This window comes from Periplaneta americana, chromosome 6 (assembly GCF_040183065.1).
Source record: "Periplaneta americana isolate PAMFEO1 chromosome 6, P.americana_PAMFEO1_priV1, whole genome shotgun sequence".
Taxonomy (NCBI): domain Eukaryota; kingdom Metazoa; phylum Arthropoda; class Insecta; order Blattodea; family Blattidae; genus Periplaneta; species Periplaneta americana.
Window position 1 is genome coordinate 41,074,169 of NC_091122.1, and position 22,890 is coordinate 41,097,058.

A 22,890-nucleotide genomic window follows, 5' to 3' on the forward strand; every position below is an offset into this window, starting at 1 on the left:
TTCCCACCAAGCCAGAAATTTGCTTATCTGTTATATCTCAACTCGAAACTAATACTATAATTCATTTTAAAATGGTGAAAAATAATTTGAGTTCATTCACAAAATGAATTCAGTCCAAAATAACTGAGATGTTTAATTTGTAGATTGTACTGTCAGATAGGAAAACATCTTTTTAAAAACAAGTTCTCTGTGCCAGGAGCAATTCCGTTTATTCCAGATCTCTTTGAGTATGAGTTGAAAGTTGCCACAATATTTTGCTTGCTTACTTACTTATTTACAAATGGCTTTTAAGGAACCCAAAGGTTCATTGCCGCCCTCACATAAGCCCGCCATCGGTCCCTATCCTGTGCAAGATTAATCTAGTCTCTATCATCATATCCCACCTCCCTCAAATCCATTTTAATATTATCCTACCATCTACGTCTCGGCCTCCCTAAAGGTCTTTTTCCCTCCGGTCTCCCAACTAACACTCTATATGCATTTCTGGATTCGCCCATACATGCTACATCCCTGCCCATCTCAAACGTCTGGATTTAATGTTCCTATTTATGTCAGGTGAACAATACAATGCGTGCAGTTCTGTGTTGTGTAACTTTCTCCATTCTCCTGTAACTTCATCCCGCTTAGCCCCAAATATTTTCCTAAGTGCCTTATTCTCAAACACCCTTAACCTATGTTCCTCTCTCAGAGTGAGAGTCCAAGTTTCACAACCATACAAAACAACCGGTAATATAACTGTTTTATAAATTCTAACTTTCAGATTTTTGGACAGCAGACTGGATGATAAGAGCTTCTCAACCGAATAATAAGGGGCATTTCCCATATTTATTCTGAGTTTAATTTCCTCCTGAGTGTCATTTATATTTGTTACTGTTCCTCCAAGATATTTGAATTTTTCCACCTCTTCGAAGGACAAATCTCCTTGCTACTTCGAAAAAAATTACAAAATAAATCGAAATTGTTTTGGAATTGAACTCTTCAGTATTATTAATATCAATTTCATTATTTATCTAGTCTCCGTTATGAATTTCAGGTGACAGAACTTGAAGACCGTTGTTGTACAACAGAGTTAGATTGGCGAAATACCTGTCGCCAGCTGCAGGCCTCCAAAGATGAGTGTAATGCTTTGAAAGAGGAAATAACACAGCAACTTACACAGATACATTCTGTAAAGGAATCCAACTTCAAACTGAATCGAGATCTAGAGGATGCAATTGATCAGATTCGTCAGCTGAAAATGGAGTAAGTTTGAATTTAAGTGGTTGTACATTTTTGATTTGCATTGTACAGAAGTATGTTCGAAAACTGAAACTCTATGAATCCGAAAACAAATGCATTTTATTCTCGTGTGGGATAATCATTTCAGTTATTTTAAAAAAATTTGCTGTTTTAAAATTGGTGTGTGAATTGAGTTTGACTTTGTTTAGTTTGAAGACCAATTCAGTGATATGTAAATTCTGAGTGTGATGATCAGCAAAGGTGAATTTCGATATGAACAAGAAATGGCTTACAAATCGTATCATACCTTAATTTTATTACGTGACACTGAAGGCAGGTATGATGAGATATTAGTTCATTTTGAAACTTTTTATCATCTCCATGGGCATGAATTCACGTTTTGCTTCTCTTCATCGTAATATAACAAATACTAGTAAGTTTTCTATGAACTACTTAATAGCTGTATTTATTAAATTTGCTGTTTATTATTACTATTATTATTATTATTATTATTATTATTATTATTATTAATTACTTACTTACGGGTTTTAAGGAACCCGGAGGTTCATTGCCGCCCTCACATAAGCCCCCCCATCGGTCCCTGTCCTGAGCAAGATTAATCCAGTCCCTACCATATCCCATCTCCCTCAAATCCATTTTAATATTATCCTCCCATCTACGTCTCGGCTTCCCCAAAGGTCTTATCCCCTCCAGCTCCCAACTAACACTCTATATGCATTTCTGGATTCGCCCATTATTATTATTATTATTATTATTATTATTATTATTATTATTATTATTATTATTATTCATATAAAACGATTTCCTAAAAGTTCAGCATGAGTTAAGTGAGGAGGCTCTAATTTTGTGATGTTACATACATATATTTGAAGAGAGAATGAACTTATTCTAATACAAATCTCAGTTCAGTATCATCTTACAGCTGAAAGAAAATTGACACTTCTTACTGCTCCCATTAAAATTTCTTCTTTACTGATCGAAATAGATTTAGTCACCAAATAAATTCAGAAAACGTTAACCAGAATGTATCTGCACAGCACACACTCATTCTGTGAACGTAAATGTTTTGTAACAACAGGTTTCGTCTGAATACTGAAAATCACAAACCCCTGTTTTTATTTTGCTACAGCTAGGTTGAAAGGGTGACATACTATCTGCTTCAGTTCAAAACTATTAGTCTATCAACTCTCGGTTGTTTCTGTCTCCATTGTCTTTGTACAATACAATCATTGTGTGACTATTTTTTTTTTTTAATTTATTAGTTGTTTCCCTAATGCGTGTTATTATTCGGTTGAGAAGCTCTTATCATCCAGTCTGCTGTCCAAAAATCTGAAAGTTAGAATTTATAAAACAGTTATATTACCGGTTCTTCTGTATGGTTGTGAAACTTGGACTCTCACTCTGAGAGAGGAACATAGGTTCACGGTGTTTGAGAATAAGGTGCTTAGGAAAATATTTGGGGCTAAGCGGGATGAAGTTACAGGAGAATGGAGAAAGTTACACAACACAGAACTGCACGCATTGTATTCTTCACCTGACATAATTAGGAACATTAAATCTAGACGTTTGAGATGGGCAGGGCATGTAGCACGTATGGGCGAATCCAGAAATGCATATAGAGTGTTAGTTGGGAGACCGGAGGGAAAAAGACCTTTAGGGAGGCCGAGACGTAGATGGGAGGATAATATTAAAATGGATTTGAGGGAGGTGGGGTATGATGATAGAGACTGGATTAATCTTGCACAGGATAGGGACCGCTGGCGGGCTTATGTGAGGGCGGCAATGAAGCTTCGGGTTCCTTAAAAGCCAGTAAGTAAGTAAGTTGTTTCCCTAGCAGTTTTTCTATGTTCATTCTTAAACACTTATATCAATTCTATTTTGAAGGAGCATTGTCATAATTCTGCTTACAGAAGTGCAGGAAGGAAAAGGAAGTGTCATTGTACGTACTGTGAAAAAATTCACGTAAGATGGAAAACGTATTGCTAATACTACATAATGGAAGTATTCATTCTCAACCTCATACAAAAGAGAAGAAGACTCTCAAAACATGATCAGTGTTTTCATTTTATATTTTAGTATTTATGATAGTGTGCAAAATTAAAACACTTCCAAAAAGAAAATTTAATCATTGATTAAAGTTCTCGTTAACACTTTGTTAAAAACATAAAATTTACTCTGTCACACGTTAAAAGTGTTAAAATTGTTAAAAAGGTATTTACCTTCGACAGACGGCCCGTTTTGACGCTATTTGTCGTCGTCTTCAGTGTCTCTTGAACCAGTGGTTCAAAACGGGCCGTCTGTCGAAGGTAAATACCTTTTTAACAATTTTAACACTTTTAACGGGTGACAGAGTAAATTTAAGAAAATTTAAATATCGCATGTGATGGAAGTTTTTAAATACTTGATCAATTCAGGTAGTGCAGATATTAGGGACGAACTTGACAAAGAATCTCGAAACTTGCATTTTGTGAGATCACCCCTAATATTCGTAACATCTCAACTTTCCACATAAATGCAGATAGTAATGTTACTGGTTGTAAAGTTAAATATACAGTTAAACTTCATTTATAGGTTTCTCATCATCATCATCATCATCAATGGCACGACAGCCCTTCATGGGCCCTGGCCTTCTTCAGAAGTTTCCGCCATTCCTCCCTATCCAATGCCAAACTTCTCCAATTTCTAACACCCAAAGTCTTGATGTCATCCATCACACAGTCTTCCCATCTCAATCTCGGTCTCCCAAACTTCCTTCTTTCCATCGGAATAAATTTAAAAACTCTCTTCACAACCCTATCATCTTGCATTCTCATAACATGCCCGGCCCAATCCAATCTTCTTATTTTTATGAACTTAACAATGTCCGGCTCATTATATAATCTGTACAGTTCGAAATTATATCTTCTTCTCCATGTTCTGTTTTCTCTAACTGGTCCAAAGATTTGCCTAAGAATCTTTCTTTCAAATGTACATAATAATGTCGCATCTGACTTCGACAATGGCCAAGTCTCAGATGCGTAAGATAGTACAGACCTTATAAGAGTTTTATACATCATAATTTTTGTACTTCTAAATATATTTGAGATTTCATATGTCTTCTAAGACCATAAAAGCATCTATTGGCAGATAATATTCGTTCTTTTATTTCAGAACTAACATTATTTTTGTTGTTAATTTCAGAGCTGAGATAGATAAAACTATGGACAGTTTCAAATTTAGAAGAGCCTATTTTATACGTTTCTCACTTATACATTTTTTCTGAAATCTCGGAAAAATTCCTATGCTTTCCAGGTTATTTTATTTCAGTTACACGTTTTTCATTTATATGTTTTTCACACATATATGATTATATTTTAAACCGGAGAGGTACAAAATTCCATTTATATGTTTTAATTACATTTTGCTCGAAATTAGGTTTGTTGTGAAAATGTAAGCATACGAAAATACCGTATTTCCGCCATTGAATATAATATGCACACTAATTTTTTTTATCCTAAAATCATATATAAGCAAGCTGACCTTAATTACACGCAAAAATTGGGATATGTGTTACAAAATGTTTCCTAATGAATCTGAGAAGGCGTAGTTTCTCTTTGTATTTTTCTCTGATTATTATTTCAATGTGTAACAGGTATGCTGCCTTGGAAACTTCATTGGCGGAGATGGAGATACACTACAAGCATAGAGAATACAAGAGCGACTCAACAATTCAACAACAAACTAAACTAATTGATTACCTGCAGAAACGAGTGGAAGATGTAGGCAAAAAAAAGAAGGTGCGTCTTCCTACTATCCATTGTTTATGGATTCTCTCTCTTTTTAAATAGATTTTTCTCATTAATATTGTGAAAACACTTGCAATTATTCATAATTTTCTGGAAGACATTTTGACACTTATATGCAAGTAGTCAATATTAGTGGAAGGGATTGTTAATAATTTTATTGTTATTGTTTTTTAGACTTTGACAGATAAACTTTTTGGTAGTCGACAGAAAGAGAACGTCTCATTACTAGCAAATGCTCCACCTTATAAAAGTAAAGAATTACCTAGTCAGCAACACCTACAAGCAAGCAAGATGAAGTCTTTCGCAGACCGTGAAATACGCCAGACAATTTGGAAAGGTATGCTATAATATTTTAATATAAGTATCTGTTTAGAAATTTGTTACAGAATTTGCGTCATGTTTTCGCACAAGATGTGCTTTATGAAAGTATTATGCATATACACATGCTCGTGTAATGAAAATAGCATTGGAACAACACTGAGCACCAGTGTTGCCACGACCTACTCACGAAAATCAGGAGAAAACAGGAGATTACAGTAGATTAATTAAACATGAATTTTCTCTTCTTATTATAATATTAATTACAAAACAGTGTATACTCTAAGAAAGATGATACTGTTTTATTACTATATAGCACATCCCTAACCAATGAAATTGAACAATTTTGCTAAATATTACTACTTCATCTTTACTCAGCGTATGTAAATAAGTCATGCAATTTTGTTTTTACACAGTAATGTCTCATTGACAATGTTTCGCATTAAAATGTATTAATCAGGAGTTTTTTGTATATTGACAAACGATTTTAGATAGAACGAGATTTATTTTAAAGATGATATTAAAGACAGTACTGCATTAGCTGCGATTATAACAGACGAAAAATGATCCCTTTTCCTGTTTTTGCGTAACTACCATTTAAACTGTTCATAATTTTCCCACTCTGATTTATAATTCTGCGAAGAAGTATTTACTCTTCTTTCTTGCTGGGACACTTTCAATCATTTTAAAAGATCACTGTGCACGATATGTAACACAAAAATACCAATACCTACACTTTACTCCCTCACTGTTTCACGTGTTCTTGCTCCTTTAAGCATTATTGTGGCGATGCGCTATGAGCAGGGAGACACAACGAGCTAGAAGAATATTCTTACTTCTAGCTCGTTGAGGAGACAAATGAAAACATTCACTTGTATATAAGATGCAAAAGTAAGACACGGTGACATAATATAATATGTAATAAATTTAAAATCCGGGCATAGAACCAGGTGACTCCAGCATGCCAAAAACGAAGGAGAAATTCGGACTTTTGACAAAAAAAGAAGTAGAGCAGTAGATTCAATGGAAAAACAGGAAATCTCCTGCTTAATCAGTAGGTATGGCAACACTGCTGAGCACTAAACGCTTGACTACACTCCAAAAGCTCCCAACAGTCTGTGAAGGAAGGGACGATTCAATGCAGGGAGAGCGAACGAGCACTTGACCAGAGGCAGGCTCGTAGTGCCAGCCGAGCAGGGAATCATGGATAGAGATAAAAATGAAGCACTATGCTTCAGACAATGATTTTATACTACTCAGTGTCATATTGCCATATTTGTCATTATTATAATAAATACATTTTTTTTCCTCCAATGGCAGAGGCCTTAATTTGTCATTATTTGCACTGACTCTATGAGCAACTCATAGATGTCATTAGTGCCAAGAGACTATCCACAGATGGTAGTCCACATTACACTCGTGATGAATGATGATGGAAAATTGTTGGGATGTTACAGGGAAATTGGAGTACTTGGAGAAAACCCCTGTGTTGCCTGGACCACAGGCTTGTCCAACACAAGTTATTAATGTGGAATCCATAATATCATTACTAAAATAATGACTTCAACCATTAAAGTTATAAATTTAAGGTACAGCAAGATTTGAACCCAGATCCCTTGACTTATAAATAATAAAAATTTAAATATGCTTTTATAAAGCCACAGTTTATGTTTACAATGTCACAATTAACATTAACACTTAAAAAATTTGGAATTCATATCATTCCTAAAATAATCACTTTAACCATTAAAGTTATAAATTTAAGGTAGAGCAAGATTTGAACCCAGATCCCTTGACTTATAAATACAAATTTAAATATGCTTTTATAAACCCACAGTTTACGTTTACAATGTCACAGTTAACTGTTGACACTTAAAAAATTTGGGATTCATAATATCATTCCTAAAATAATCACTTTAACCATTAAAGTTATAAATTTAAGGTGGAGCAAGATTTGAACCCAAATCACTTGACTTATAAATACAAATTTAAATATGCTTTTATAAACCCACAGTTTACGTTTACAATGTCACAATTAACTGTTAACACTTAAAAAATTTGGGATTCATAATATTATTCCTAAAATAATCACTTTAACCATTAAAGTTATAAATTTAAGGTAGAGCAAGATTTGAACCTAGATCCCTTGACTTATAAATACAAATTTAAATATGATTTTATAAACCCACAGTTTACGTTTACATTGTCACAATTAACTGTTAACACTTAAAAAATTTCATAATATCATTCCTAAAATAATCGCTTCAACCATTAAAGTTATAAATTTAAGGCAGAGCAAGATTTGAACCCAGATCCCTTGACTTATAAATAATACAAATTTAAATACGCTTTTATAAACTCACAGTTAAGTTTTTCTACTATTTAATTCACCCTTCCTCCCTCCCTTTTCATTTGTACTTTATTCACAGTGTTCTTTGAATTGCGTAATATTTTTTTTCTTCATATTCTTTTGAAAAATATAAAAGAAGAATTCGTCTGTGTATGTACTGTATATATAGCTTTTTGAACCTGGTTATCTACTTAATTTCCTGAACTATTAAAATGGAGTATTAAAAGCAGTGATTATTTTAAAGAACTACTTTTTTTTATTGCATCTGAAGGCGATGGAATTAGAAGAGCAAACATTGTGGCTCTAAACAAGACTAATAGTCTTTATACTGGACCCAACTGTTAGATTTGAGATGAGCCAGTCCCAACCATCTGAGATCAACTAAGAAAAACAACAAATTTATGAGCCTACTATTCTGTATTTTCGAGAAAAATACCAGATGGAAGGCACCTGGGAAGTGCAAGGTTTAATGATCAGAATGAGGGGCACCATCTCACAACTAACTGTTAACACTCTTAAAAAGTTTGGAATCCATAACATCATTCCTAAAATAATCACTTCAACCATTAAAGGGTCTGTGGCAATCCTGAAAAACCATTTATACCCAATATTATAACCCCCCCCCCTTTTTTTTTCTTTCGTTAGTGTGTGATTGTAATAAATACATGTATAATTTATATTATTTCTAAAATTCGTGTTCTATGTTCACGTAAATTTGACTCGTCTACGTACTGTAATCAGTTATTATTCTTGTGTGCGTAACATTATCCTGTGTTTTTGTCAGCCCAGGACGATTTTTTGGAAATAAATTATATATGCTTGTGTTGTGGGAATATTTTTTTTATATATCTAACGAAGTTTGTTTGCGGAAATATTACATAAAATCATTTACTTCTTGTATGATCCTACTGATAGTTCTCTTTTCTTGGCAGTTTTATTTTGGGTTATTTACTGCATTTAAGCAAGTATGTAAAAATGTCTGTGATATTCTATTGGTACTAGCTGCATAATTAAGTTACATTTTTATGTAATATGTGTTGTCAGATGATTACAATATTTTCATTTCGTTGAACGCTTATCTTTACTTTATCTATGAATTATAAATATCTGACAATATCCCATATGTTTTAATCTTAATTTGTTTTAATATGCTAATATCGTGTCATAAAAAATAATAATTTGATCGTAATTGTGTGTGTCAGATGCGGATAGTGGCAAAACTCCTGCTGTTACTGCAATGGTACCAACTACACCTCTTTCAAAGAAAGCATTGACGCACCTGGTACAGTCTCCAGGGTCCCAGACACCAGGTTCATTTGCTAGACAGCCATCACTCCTGAGGATGCATTATAATATCCCACACAGGTAAAGTAAATTAAACCCTTTTCATGCGAGTTAGTTCATGGACGGAGCCATTAAGCAACATTACCTAGATGCATCGTATTAAGACTCAGTCACTGATAGTAGTAATAATTTAAATATTACATACACCCAGACAAGATATTGTAGCCACGAAGAAGATGAGACATATAAATTAAATCGCGTGAAAAGCATTATAGATTTATGTACTATTGTGCAAACAGGAATGGTCTAATTATGGTATGAACATTAAATTAGACCTATAATGTAATTACTACAGTTTGACACTTAATATTTTAATTCGACTTAATGATCCTCATAGTCAGGCCTGCAGAACTGTAGCTCTTGAGAGCGACTGCTTTCCTCCCCTTTCTTACCCCACCCACCTTTTCTACCTGTGCGGTCACGGCATTCTAGTTATGCTCAGCTGCATCAATATTCATTCTCGGGGTGGAAGTCGATCATCCCCAATAGAAGTGGAGTGAGACTGACGTCATAGTTCCCCTACTATACGAGTTGTGCAGGCCTGCTCATAGTGAAGGTGAGAATTTAATAATTGTGAAACTTGTTAATAGAGAATTACCAGTATGTATAATTTTCCCAAAATTATTCACAAGTGTATTGGAAAACATTTTGCGCAAATTGAACCGGAAACAGGAATTGTGGAATAAACATCAATGTTAACAGACTGAATAATCTAAGGTTCGCTGATGACGTCGTACAGTAGCGTGCAAATTAATCCGAACAACATAATTACTTATGCAAAAGCTCTCAAACGGGATAAAAAAAGGATCTAAGACATACCTCAGTAATCTATGTGGCCTCCCTTGTTCCTAATAACAGCTCTGAGACTATTTGGCATGGATTCCACTAATTTCCCACAAATATTCTTCATTTCTTCATCGTGAAACCATACACCAATGAGGGCAGAAATCATCTTCTCCTTTGTAGAACAATCCCTTTTTTTGCATTCATCTTTTGCAAATTGACCACAAGTTCTCAATGGGGTTGATGCCGGGTGAGTTGCCTGGCCAGGGGAGTACCTGAATATTCTTCTTGTTGAAGAATTCTGTAGTTTTTCGAGACGTATGGCATGGTGACAGGTCTTGTTGGAACACACCTCTGCCATCCGGAAATGATTTTTGCAGCTGGGGTACGATTCTGGTTTCCAATAAGTGAATATATTTGTCAGAATTCATCATTCCCTTGATAGGTATTAATGCTCCAGGCCCTTCATGTGTAAAACAACCTCAAAACATTACTTTAGGGGGTTATTTGGGTGCTTGTTGGAGATGAGCTGCTGTTACTTTTTCGGATCCTTTCCGTACATAAGAAACACTGTGGCCGTGGACCTCGAAATGAGACTCATCGGAAAAAGTACATTCTTCCAGTCATTCACTGTCCAGTGTTGATGTAATTTTGCCCACATTAAGTGTTTTTTGCACATAACAGGGGTTAGCAGTCGCTTCTTAATAGGCTTACGAGCCCTTCGTCCAGCTTCCAAAAGCCTACGCCGCACTGTTGTGACGTGAATGTTCGCCCCAGTGTTAGCCATTAACTCGCGGGTTAAGTCGACAGCAGTTAGTCTAGGATTTAATTTACTTTTCCTGACAATTAAACGATCATCTGCAGGTGAAGTCTTCCTTTTCCGGCCACAGTTTCCTTTTTTCTGGGGTGTGATGGATCCAGTCTCCCTGTATCGTTTTATGATCGAATTAACAGTAGCCAAACCGATGTGACATTCTGCAGCAATTTGCCTCTGTGTCATATGTAGAAGAATGCTCTGCTAATGTTATAATTTTAGACCGTTTTCGTGGAGTTGTATCCATTTGTGAAGACGACAGAATGTACACAGGATTGCAGTATTAAGTCTTCAACACAACTGAAATGCTTATAAGTACAAAACGACAGGCAAAATGTCACATATTATAAAAAAAAATAATGACAGACCTTCAACAATGGAATTACACGTACTACAGATGTCAATTAAAGCGGTATGAGCAGCTGTGAGGCCAACAATGACAGAAAATGTAAAAATATGTCGTGTTCGGATTAATTTGCACACTAGTGTATTGTTCGCTAAATCACCCAGAGAATTGCGGTCAATGCTCCAAGAATTACGCGACGCCAGCAGATCAGCAGGCCTCCTGATGAACAAGACCAAGACACAAGTCATGTCAAACGGGCTGGAGTCACCCATAATAATTGATGGTGCAGAACTGCAATACGTATCTGAATACGTATACTTAGGACAACTAGTCTCCTTTCACTAGAAGACAGCGTAGGAAATAAAACAAAGGATTTCTCTTGCGTGAAAGGCATTCTAGACTCTCAAGTTCATCATACTGGAGAAAACACTCAGCAAAAACTCAGAATAGAAATATTGAAGACCTCTGTAACTCCTGTACTGTTGGATGGGTGTCAGACATGGTCTCTCACTGCCAAACTTCGTAAAAATCTCCAAATATGCCAAAGGAAAATGCTGAGAAGGATACTAGGCTTATCACTGAAGGACAGAGTTCCAAACGAAGTGCTCCAAAAGATGTCAGCAATTGAAGATTCAGCACTGCAAGCCACCATCACTAAATGGAAGTGGGGGAGACCATGTTGCAAGACTTAGAGACAGAAGATGGACGCAGAAAGTCACACTATGGGACTCCTGCATTGGTAAGAGATCACACGGAAGACCAAGAAGAAGATGAGCCGACCTCTTCAGTGAACGTGTAGGAAGATATAACACCTTGTGACTTTTATTTATGGGGAACACTAAAAGGTAGGGTTTATAGGAAAAATCCTCACTCTATAGATGAACTAAAAGACTAAATACGAAAAGAAATCCAAGCTATCAATGATGTGGAACTTCAGAGTGTTGTTCGTTCGTTTATCAGAAGATGTCAGTTGTGTATGGCGGCAAATGGGGGCCATTTTCAGCAACAACTGTGAGCATGTAAGTCCAAATTATTGAACATTTATTGTTAGTACTGTTATATGTTAGAGAAGCACTGGAGAAATGGTTATGTGCTTGGCGGAAACCATACAGGGACATATGATAATAATAGCTCTGTATTAAGCAACTCTTAATTACGTTGTGTACATAATTAATGTGCTATTAAATGAAACATAGTGACTATAAGAGGAACGTTTTTGTATTGCTGAAAAATAGCATATTTTCCCCTTCCCCCATGAGATGAAATTCTTTGTAACTCCTTTATTTAAATAATGGACATTTGATTGCTGTATCTCATATGAACTGTACGTATGTTTACAGGTTTGAGCAGAAGGTCTGCATGCGTACTATCAAGTGTGCTGCTTGTCTTGATAGCATTCAGTTTGGACACTATTCTTCTGTCTGTCAGGAGTGTAACATCTCTTCTCATCCTAAGGTAAGTAGTGTAAAGATGTAATGACGTATGTGTTACAAAATTTGTACCATTAGTATTACATAAAATTGGTGCATCTGTATGCAGTATAAATGCATATAGGCATGCGAACACAGAGACTTGTTCAATTTCTGTTTGCATCAATATTTTCTTGATATCTTGAGACACTTTTTGAGAAGTATAGCGAAAAAACAGTTATATGAAAGTTTTCTTCGAATATTTTGCTTTACATTGTCATTGCCATTCCATTATTCTTCTATTTTTAAATTTCATGTCGAATAACTTATTGTAGTGTGCAAATCAAGCTTTCAGGTATAACTCCCTGTAAAGTTGATTTGAATAATTTTGAGGGAAAAATTGTTCCGGGGCCGGGTATCGAACCCGGGACCTTTGGTTTAACGTACCAACGCTCTACCAGACACCGATCCAATTTTTCCCTCTATATCCACAGACCTCAAAGTGGGCTGACAGCTGTCAAGCAACCAAAGTTGAGTGTACACTAACTCTGTGCGACTTAAATTGTGGCTTTCTGTTAACGAACAGTGACGTGTATTATGCAAATCAAGTTTTCAGGTATAACACAGAGTTAGTGTGCACTCAACGTTGGTTGCTTGACAGCTGTCAGCCCACTTTGAGGTCTGTGGATATAGAGGGAAAAATTGGATCGGTGTCTGGTAGAGTTCCAGGGTAGCTCAGTTGGTAGAGCGTTGGTACATTAAACCAAAGGTCCCAGGTTCGATACCCGTCCCCGGAACAATTTTTCCCTCAAAATTATTCAACTTATTGTAGTGTTTAAAAACTTGTTATGGTTGAGCAGCAAATACATTTTTCTTTGTGGATATAATTATGTACGTGTCTGTGGGGATTTTGAGATGGACGAACTGATTCTTTTTATGTGAATTTATGCAATAACTTCTTAAACAAAACTTGATCCTGATAACTACCAATATTAATCAAATTACATTTTACAGTTTCCATCCTCAAATATCACCACTGAGAAAAAGCTATGCATTAACATAGCATTAGATATGTCATATTATGAATCTGTTACGATTCTCAATAATTATTTATCTTCAGTGACTGCATATCTTTAATGACTGCATACCTAAAACAGAAAATGTACTTACCATAATCTGTTCTTTTTTATTTTTTTACTTTCTTGTTGCACTGAGTATGAAGAGAATTTATTACGAAGTTGAAAGTTAATTGATTTTGAGATTTTTAAAGAAATACTAGTTTTCAACTGTCAGAAAGAATAAAACGAATTGCTGGTACCATAACTAATGAAAATCTAAACAGATTCAGACAGGGACACTCTTGTACAGACAATGTCGCCGGTTGCTCTACTTTCGGCATTTTTACATCTTCAGTTGCGAGATACAATATGCAGACTGTGGGCACTGTGGCTACAGTAGCTTATTTGTTCTATTGCGTTGAATTGGGGGAAACACATAACACACGTGATCAGGAGTCAAGGCTAATGCAACCATAAGGTAATTTCTTTACATTAAAAATGATTTTATATAAAAACGTAGAGAATTGAACTTGGAGACTCATCTAGCCTTTGTCGATTATGAAAAGACTTTTGATAAGTTTAGATTACTATAGATGTGTGATATTTTAATAAAAAGTTGGTTTCTATGTTAAGTAATACAAGTTACAAGAAGTCGTTATAATGACACATCATCTGTACCAATTCTGGATACAAAATGGGTAAGAAATACATCATTACAAATCAAAGAGTCAGGAGGGCTGTAGCTTGTCAACAACGCTATTTAATGTTTGTATTGATGAATTGTTTTCTGAATGGGATCAAGAAGCATACGAATTACGAAAAATTGCTTTGTACGAGCTTCAATATAATATACATAAACTAAATGAAATATAAAAAAAGAACAGTTTTAGAAATGTGACCCATTAAAACTGAGATGATGGCTTTCATGAAGAAAAACACAATAAGATCTAAAATTGTTCTTGATATAATATTGAAACAAATTTCACATTTTAATTAATTAACACAATTGAAATTTTATAAAACTCTGGCAGTACTGAACTTCTATTTAGCAGCGAATATTGGTCTTCAAATAAAAAGGAGGAAAACAGAATAAAGCAACCGAAATGTGTGAGAATATGTATGACAACAATACACAATTGTATAAAGCTGGTAGTGTATTATCTTTCCTTAGGGCTTTACCTATTTGATTCCTTGTGTCTTCTTTTGTTCGTTTTGTATTGTCGACTATTGTCTGGTAAAAATAAAAAAACATAAATTGAATAGAAAAGTTATGATCCCGAATAATTTTTTATTTTTATTAGGCAGTAGTCGACAATATAATACAAAACAAGCAACAATAGAAGTCAGAAGAATGGAAAAACTAATAAGAAACAAAGTAAAAGATTTTACACAGTGTTTTTGCATTATGTGTCATTTTTTTAACTTTTTTTTTCTTTTCTTTTTTATTTTTTTATTATTATTATTATTATTATTATTATTATTATTTTTACAGTGTTCCTTGGTTTTGCCTTCAACTTGTGGTATACCATCAGGATTTGCAAGGCACTTTTCACAGTCTTGGAAGAGAAGTCAAATGGACGACGACTCATCTCTTAAGAACGATGGTGCTGACACAAAACCAGATCCTTGCAGAATGGAAGGATACGTTAAAATTCCCAAGTAAGTTTGCATCACTGTTATATTTATATAGATGAATTTGGAGGCATGAATATAGAATCAGTATTACTTTTCTGTAATTAAGTTTAGACTCTGTTTAATTCTCTTTGCATTATTATTTCGTGAATTTTTAAACCAATTTATATTCCAAATATTAAACGAATGTTACACCTAAAATAGCAACTTCAGTACTGTGTTCTCATTTGTCCTATTCCTAGTGTTTGCGTGCTTTACTAATAGAAATCTGTATTAATACGTAATGGAAGAGAGCTGTTTATATGCTAATGGTTTCGAAATGATAATACTATGTATGGGCTACTCCATATGAAATCGATCAGTAAAAAGCTTGCATTTTTTTTTTATACTCTAATTTTTTCCCTACTTATACAAGGTGCTGAGGGGAGTGCATTTTCAAAAATATACTATCGAAAGTCAAACGGTTTTCGTATTATTGAGTGACAAATTTAGCGTATTTTATAAAAACAAGCCTCTTTCAGTGCTCAGAACTCTGGATCCATTTACTGCAGAACATTGAACGAGAGCTTATTTTGAAGCTGACATTTGGTAGGTTATGTTAAGAAGTAATCCTTATTTTTATTGTACACAGAGAGACAGATAATCTCATTTTAATTGCTTTTAGGCTTTTTGGCCATTTGTAAAAATGTAAAAAAATATCGAGAGAAAAAACCTTGCATTATTAAGAGGGATTCGGCATTGTTTGCTTAGTGGTATGGCAATAAGTTTCGAGGGTATTAAATAGATTATTTTCACTCGCCTAGACTTGAACGGCGCTTATACCGCATGCACTGGCCGAGAGCTGAAGATAAGCGAGCTTTGGGCGTCATTTTACTCCTGTGTTTATGAAAACCTGTGATAAAGCTAGCATAGCCATGTACTGCTAGACGACACATCACGTGTTTGTCTCCTGGCCTTGCTTGTCTCTGGCTAGCTCCCGTCTCACAGTTAGCTGGTTACTTCACGCGCATACTATTTATATTCTTTATTTGATATTTTCAATACTTTATCAACATACCATCAGTAAAAAAATATGTGTTTATTTGTACTTTCAATGCGGAATCTAACTATATATTTTTTCCTGGCCAAAGGCGTCTTAATGAGGAAAAATCTAAATTTCTCCATTTCCATAAAAAGTAAGAAAATCTGTTTATATGTCAATATAAACTTTAATTTCTCAGCATCAAAATAAACCATGATTTTGATCATTGGGTGAAAGGGTTTCGGAGCTACAACAGTTTAAAGTTGCTAATTTTCTGAAAACACGATAAATTTAAATATTTTTAATTTAAACACTATGAAGTTCTGATGCCTCAAACTTTGCACAAAGCATTGTATCACAGTTCTCTACGTACAAAAAAGTTTCATTGTATTTAGAAATTGTAAGATCAATTTTCTCTATATTTCGGTCGATTTGAGATGGAATAGCTCGTATGCAACTTGATGGATTGTTAAATTGCTAAACATGAGAGTATATACATTTTATTTCAGTTTCGTTACTGTAGTGTTGCATATACAGTGAGCCTTAGAGTTCTGCTCATTTTTTAATCACTTCTGTACATTTGGCCAGTCACAAAATTAATCTTAAAATTTTGGTAATAACTAAAGATTGTTTGGAAAATTTGACCTAAAGAGACTGAATACAGAACAGTATATCTGTTTACTCGAAAATTTCTGAAAGTGTTCTGTTGTGTAGAAGTATACAAAAATGGCTAATTCTACACAACTGACCCTGATTTGATTTAACCATTTGTAACAGCTCCAACTGTTCAGCTTAGGAGTGAATCCAGATATAAAAATGCGTGTACCACAGAATTTCATTATTCGTTCTTTGTTACAGAACGGTCACGACATTCTGCAGTTTCTTGTTATCATCAAGTCTTCTTCTAATGGTCAACATTGGAGAATGAGTCCATTTGTTGCGTGTACCTCAATTGTGTCACTGAATTTCCATAAGCATAATGCTTATGCTATAGTGAAAGTATTGAAATATTGTTTTCTTTTAAAATATATTGTAACAAAATCTGAGTCTGTACACTTTTTATCAACTACACTCGGTATTGCTACTGTATAGGCTAAAAGTGTCTCGTTCTTGTGAAGTTTAATTCTAGAGCTTTTCTTTTAATTTAAAGACAAAGGTTAATTCAGTCTTTTAAATTCTTAAGTTTTCTAGTGCAATCTAAATCCATTCTGCCCACAAAAGGTTTGTTCTAGTACGGTTCAGAATCGATTCTGAACCTTGCTCATGCACAGTAGCACAAGACTTGAACTGATTCTTGAACTTCCAGTTTCCTTTTCCAACGTGCTTTGGAACTAGTTTGGAACGAGTGAAATTGGTTCTCGATTAAGAGCAGGAACTGGGTATTCTGAACTCCTGACGCATGCATAGATGGCTTAATCTGAGGTTGAGGTTAAAGTACTTTGAGATTGGGCAGATTAAAATTAAAAAATAGTCTATCATGAGTGAATTGAAAGGTGATACAGTTTATGACGAATTAAATTCGGAAGATGAATATAATTTTAATATGAGAAGAAACTCCGAAGGCTGTGAAAAAAGGTGTTCAAGAAATGTTCCAACAGCGTAAAATTCCAAACTGTTTCTGAGAACATACTTGACTAATGCATGCGTTGAAGGAAGTTCGATTTTAGTTCGTAACGTGTTCTGCAATCAATCTTGTAACATTCTTACTTAATTTGTCCTATGACATCCCAATAATTTTTCGTCGTCATTATCATCATCACTTTTTATTATGAGTGTAATGTAGACCCACCACCTGTGGTGCATTCTGAGTAGTGTCTGACGAACTAAGTTATCTGTACTCCTCGGCACTAGCAACATCTATGAGCTCACTTGTAGAATCAGGTTGAATAATAGCAAGTTAAGAGCCCTGCCATCCTGTATGTGTGTGTAAATCTTTGCCTAAAAATATCAGTTTGTCATTCTTTGCTCCTTTTTGTGCAGAAGAGGTAGGTCGTGCTGGGAACGCAAGTACCTGAGATTGGAAGGAAGTGAACTGCAAATATTTGATCATGAACCTACCGATGAAACAATGTGTCCAACAAGTACATTCTTGGTGTGCCGACCAGAAGGTACAACAAGTATATTGAGCTCAGTGCCATATTCGGAAGTAGTCAGTACTGCAAAATCTGATCTTCCATTCATACTTAAGGTAAGTTTGTTTATTGTGTTATTTTATGTATAAATGGTTTATCATAACTTATTCTACAACTTTACCTCATTAACTTTACTTCTAATTGTGTCACAAGGAGTCCATTTTTCCTCCTCTCCTGTATGAATTTCAAAACCTCTACCTCAGGATGACTTCCTTTTTGCAGGCCGGTGAACTTCTTCCTCATTGCTTTAGAAACAAATATCGCCATTCTGTATTGGCACCACAAGCAAATCTTACTCTCTGCTACACCGAATTTTCTTGCAACTTGCAACTTGCCTGTTTCCATGGTTTTCAGCATAAAGTATAACCTTTCGTTTGAAATTTGCTTCATATGACACCCTTCTCTTTTTGTCTTCCATCTCCTGATCAAGTGCAACTTACTTTGGAGTTTTTGCCTGTATTAACGATAATACCTACGAAAATACAGAAGTGCACGAAGTGAGGAACATTGAGTAATGAAGAACAATGGGGTAACCTAAACAGAGCCAAAGCAGATGCAGAACCTAGCAGAACGTTGAGCAAAATTTTCGAGTTTGCATAGGAATCTAGTGCACTGTTGATTGTAATGTGCATCCCAATTTTGGAGACTAAATTCAGCTGAAAAAAGTTCGAGTAAATACGATAACTTTAAATGGTGCTTATTGAATATATTTCTAGCAGTGGCGGCTCCTGCGTATTTCTTAAGAGGAGGAAAGAAGTTAACAGCACGAAATGATACCTTCTTGAATGAAACATGCTACAAATTAGCCTACATGCATACATTTTAGATCAGGTAGTGTTGGGGTTGGCCTTCCATTCTGTATAGCAATAATCTGTTCTTGTAAACTGAGTTTCAGAAATTTTACAAAATATATTATGTTTTCACTTCCATTCATTGTTGAATAATTGCACAAATTAACAATTATAAGGAAATTCACAACCTCGCAGCACACTACAGCATCACACGTGTTGGAAGAGACTACAGCTACTATCACGTAATCGGAACCATTTTACGGAAATGGAAATGGAAATAATATTAGGAAAGCGAGAATACTACACTCACCCAGGTGGTCTGTGTTGCCACATGTACATTTTACAAGTTCTGTATCACATGCTTTTGAAGAATGTCAGATCTTGTGGCTATTGCCCTGTCTAGTAGACAATGAATGGAAGTGGATTTCAGGGGCCAAAAGACGTGCGTTACTAACTACTTCCTCTTTGTTTTATATAAACCCAACTTTAACTTTCAAATATCCTCGAAAGTTTCAAGCCATGAATAGTAGCTTTTATAAAGTGCAATGAATAATATTTTTTATTTATAATTAAAAAAAATAGTTTATATGATGTCTTTCATAGCTTTGCGTTAAAACTGTTTTTATTGTGCCTCCTCCTAGATGTGTTATAGTCTGGTTGAATGCAGCATCGTTAGATGGCAGTGGTAGCGAGCTTGCTGCAAGACCAGTCGGTTTCTATTTCCCACCCATGCGCTGATTCAGAAGAGGATCTCCTCCCTATCCGTTCATTTACTTGCTTTAAAACTCTGCTTCTTTCTCTGGCCGCTAGTGCACTGTTGTCTATGTGTGTTAACTGCAGTAGAGGAGGAATGGAGTGCCTTTCCTCAACACAAACAATCTCGCATCCTTCTCACAGTTTTCTAGCAGCACATGAGCACGCGTCGTTTAAAACTCGAAGAACCGAGGTTTTCTTATAGCTGAGAACTTAAAAATTATCGAATCTTCCTCAAATTTCAAGGCACATATTTTATTTGGTATTTACTTTCAAAAGAAAAAAAAATGTGAGCAGGATGTTCCTCCCTTCCCTCCCCCGAGGAACCGCCACTGCTTTCTGGGTCATTTTTTAAAGGCAATACCTGTACTTTATGACAGCATTCCTTAAAGTAGTACCAGCATTGCACAATATTTAGTGATTCATCAGTTTCGTTTGTAGATAGATACAATACCTTTTGTTTACAACAAATATGTTCTTAAGAAGGAAAAACGAGTGGTAACACATCACATGAGCCATTCTGTAGATTGTGCATGGAATTTTCTAAAATGTGTTGTATTCAAATTCATCATCATCGTCCAAACAAGTATAAGGCCCCCCTTTTTTTGACGACCTAAAGATCTCTTCCCTTCGGGATGATATTGAAGCATCACTTTTGGAAGTCTGTTCCGATTTATTTGTTGGACATGGTTTTTCCACTGCAGCTGGTACTTGTTTATAAATTGTATTCAAATTAATGACTAGAATGTAAAGAAACGCAAGGGAATTCATTTGAAATAATTTATTTTATAGGTTGAAGTGAGCCCACGAACAACATGCTGGCCTGGGAGCAGTCTTTTGATTATGACACTCGGTCTTTCTGATAAGCAGTCATGGGTGTCTGCACTAGAGGCAGTTGTCCAGCGTTACAATAGTAATAGAAAGGATGTTGATGGACAACCTTCTAGGTATCAAGGAACCACTTTACTCCACATAGATCGGACTGAAGGATTGGACCTTAACTGTTGCTTACAACTTAGTCCAGGGGTATGTACGCTTATTTTACTAGTTGTATTTTTTACTTATCTTTGTCTTTGTCTCTTTTGCGCACATATAATGAGGCTGTGTGCGAGAAATAAGAGTTTATTTTGTCTATAAATTTCAATAGTTTCAGTGCACAGTGGTTCGAAACGCGAATCTAGGGGGACAAAATTAACTTTGATCATCCATGTGAAAGTGCATTTTATTGATGAGATAGTATTGTAAACTTACTGAACTTTCACACTCCATTATCTAAACTACAATAATTAGCAGTATGTCAGCACCATGTTATCATGAAGTTGGACCAGCAGACAGCTGACCTTGCTTGTAGTGCAAGACAGTTACTCAGTGTGAAAGAAGGAAGGCGGTGTGTTCGACAGTGTGAAGGACTATAGTCCCGTAGCTCTAATTTCCGGCAGTCAATCGCGTTGCAGGTCAGCTACATTTAAACGTGTGCGTCTTGTGATTTTCTGATTCATTTCTTAAGGCTCGATAAATACTTAATATAATCGCCCGCCATTTTAGCTCTTTCGTTGGCGTTCGCAGAAAGCACACGACGTTATTTGCTGCTCAATTATTTGCTGAATTACATTGCGTTTCATTTATTATCATAGGAGCTACGACATGATAATGTTTAACGGTGTGGCAAATAGATTCCTTGTATGGTAGCTCGGCAACATAAGAACAAAAATGGCGAACGATACTACCTACCTAGACTTTATAGAGCCTTCACTTTCTAAGACGTAAGGAAAGAGGCGGAGTCACGCCGGAAATAACAGCGTCGGGACTATAATTGTTAAATTTCTACAGCAAATTTTAGCTTAAAGAATGCAAATATTGTAACATAATATTGAATATGAGCATACTGATGACTGACAGTCATTAAAGAAAAAATAATTTTGTGATTATTATAAATATTGAAATATATTTTTAAAAGAATAGATTAAAATGGATCGATGAAACATTTTTATGCCCTACAACAATCCTTGAATTTCTAAACATTTAAGGTGGTAGGTACAATAACCTGCAGGTTGGTAACATATGTCTTTACGAGATTGTCAACAGTTGTAGATCTTATGAAATATAAATATTGAAGTTACTATACTATTATAATTGTACTAAATTCCATAGATCTCTAGACGTTTTAAGTTCGTTCTTATTTAATAATTAATAGTATTTGTCACAGAGGAATTAGATTACAGGACTGTAGTGTTACCACTTTCAGTTAACAAAAAGACAATGAACTATTTAAAATCTGATTTTCGAAATTCTGGAAACAGTCGAGTAGGAACACCATACTACGTTTTTATTGAAACACCAGGGTTGGTTAAATTGTAAAATAAAATTTCCTGCAAGTATCATAAAATCATTGTAACCACTTGATGCCACTCAGCCGACTCCCTATTCTCCAAAAGTAGGACATTTTTTTTTATATATCCTAAGTAGTGTCGAAACTAAGTGCAGACTGATAGAATCTCTTGTCAGAGAAATTCCGACAGAAGGATTGTGTTTCAGAAGTCAGTTTGCTTTGGGGAAGAATGTATGCTACTTGTAATTCTTGTACAAAGTTTCATAAAAATCTGTTACATAGCAGAGAAGTTGTTAATTTGTATAAATGCATCTCTCATACAAATATAATCATAGTTTGTACACAAAAAAGTTGTTAATTTTGTCCAGCTAGATTTGCGTTTTGGACCACTGTGCAGTGGCTCGATAAAGTTTAGTTAGCTTACGAGATTTTTGGTTCAGCCAGTTTGGTGTGAGCATTGAAAACCTTATAAAAAAAGTGAGTTGAACTTGTTGGACAAGCCCTTGGTTCAGGTAACACAGGGGTTTTCTGTGGGAGCTCCAGTTCCCCTGTGGAATTCCAACAAATCTCCATCATCATCATCATCATCATCATCATCATCATCGTCTCATTTCATTGCAGATGTAGTGTAGATTCTCCTATATGGTGCACCTTGGCAATAAGACTGTCGATAAATTGGTCTACACAACTGGTTTCATATGGGTGAATGATGAACAGTCACATTCTTGCCCTTAGACAAAAAATATGTATGTTGTTGTTGTTTTCTAATGCCAGGTGTTTGACAAT

At 35.2% G+C, this 22,890-nt stretch overlaps 1 protein-coding gene and 1 non-coding gene across 4 annotated transcripts in view; both read left to right on the forward strand.

The window, feature by feature from the left end:
* Nucleotides 1-22,890, forward strand: part of sti (sticky) — an 82,175-nt gene that overhangs the window by 37,571 nt on the left and 21,714 nt on the right. For all 3 annotated transcript variants that reach the window (XM_069827989.1, XM_069827991.1, XM_069827990.1), the window contains exons 19-26: nucleotides 1,034-1,242; nucleotides 4,871-5,015; nucleotides 5,199-5,361; nucleotides 8,895-9,057; nucleotides 12,320-12,434; nucleotides 14,939-15,105; nucleotides 18,080-18,287; nucleotides 20,568-20,801. In XM_069827989.1, the coding sequence (XP_069684090.1) occupies nucleotides 1,034-1,242; nucleotides 4,871-5,015; nucleotides 5,199-5,361; nucleotides 8,895-9,057; nucleotides 12,320-12,434; nucleotides 14,939-15,105; nucleotides 18,080-18,287; nucleotides 20,568-20,801 (1,404 nt within the window). The remainder of the gene's footprint in view (nucleotides 1-1,033; nucleotides 1,243-4,870; nucleotides 5,016-5,198; nucleotides 5,362-8,894; nucleotides 9,058-12,319; nucleotides 12,435-14,938; nucleotides 15,106-18,079; nucleotides 18,288-20,567; nucleotides 20,802-22,890) is intronic.
* TRNAN-AUU (transfer RNA asparagine (anticodon AUU)) lies at nucleotides 13,113-13,185 on the forward strand. Its single transcript has one exon. It is a non-coding gene; the product is annotated as a tRNA-Asn (tRNA).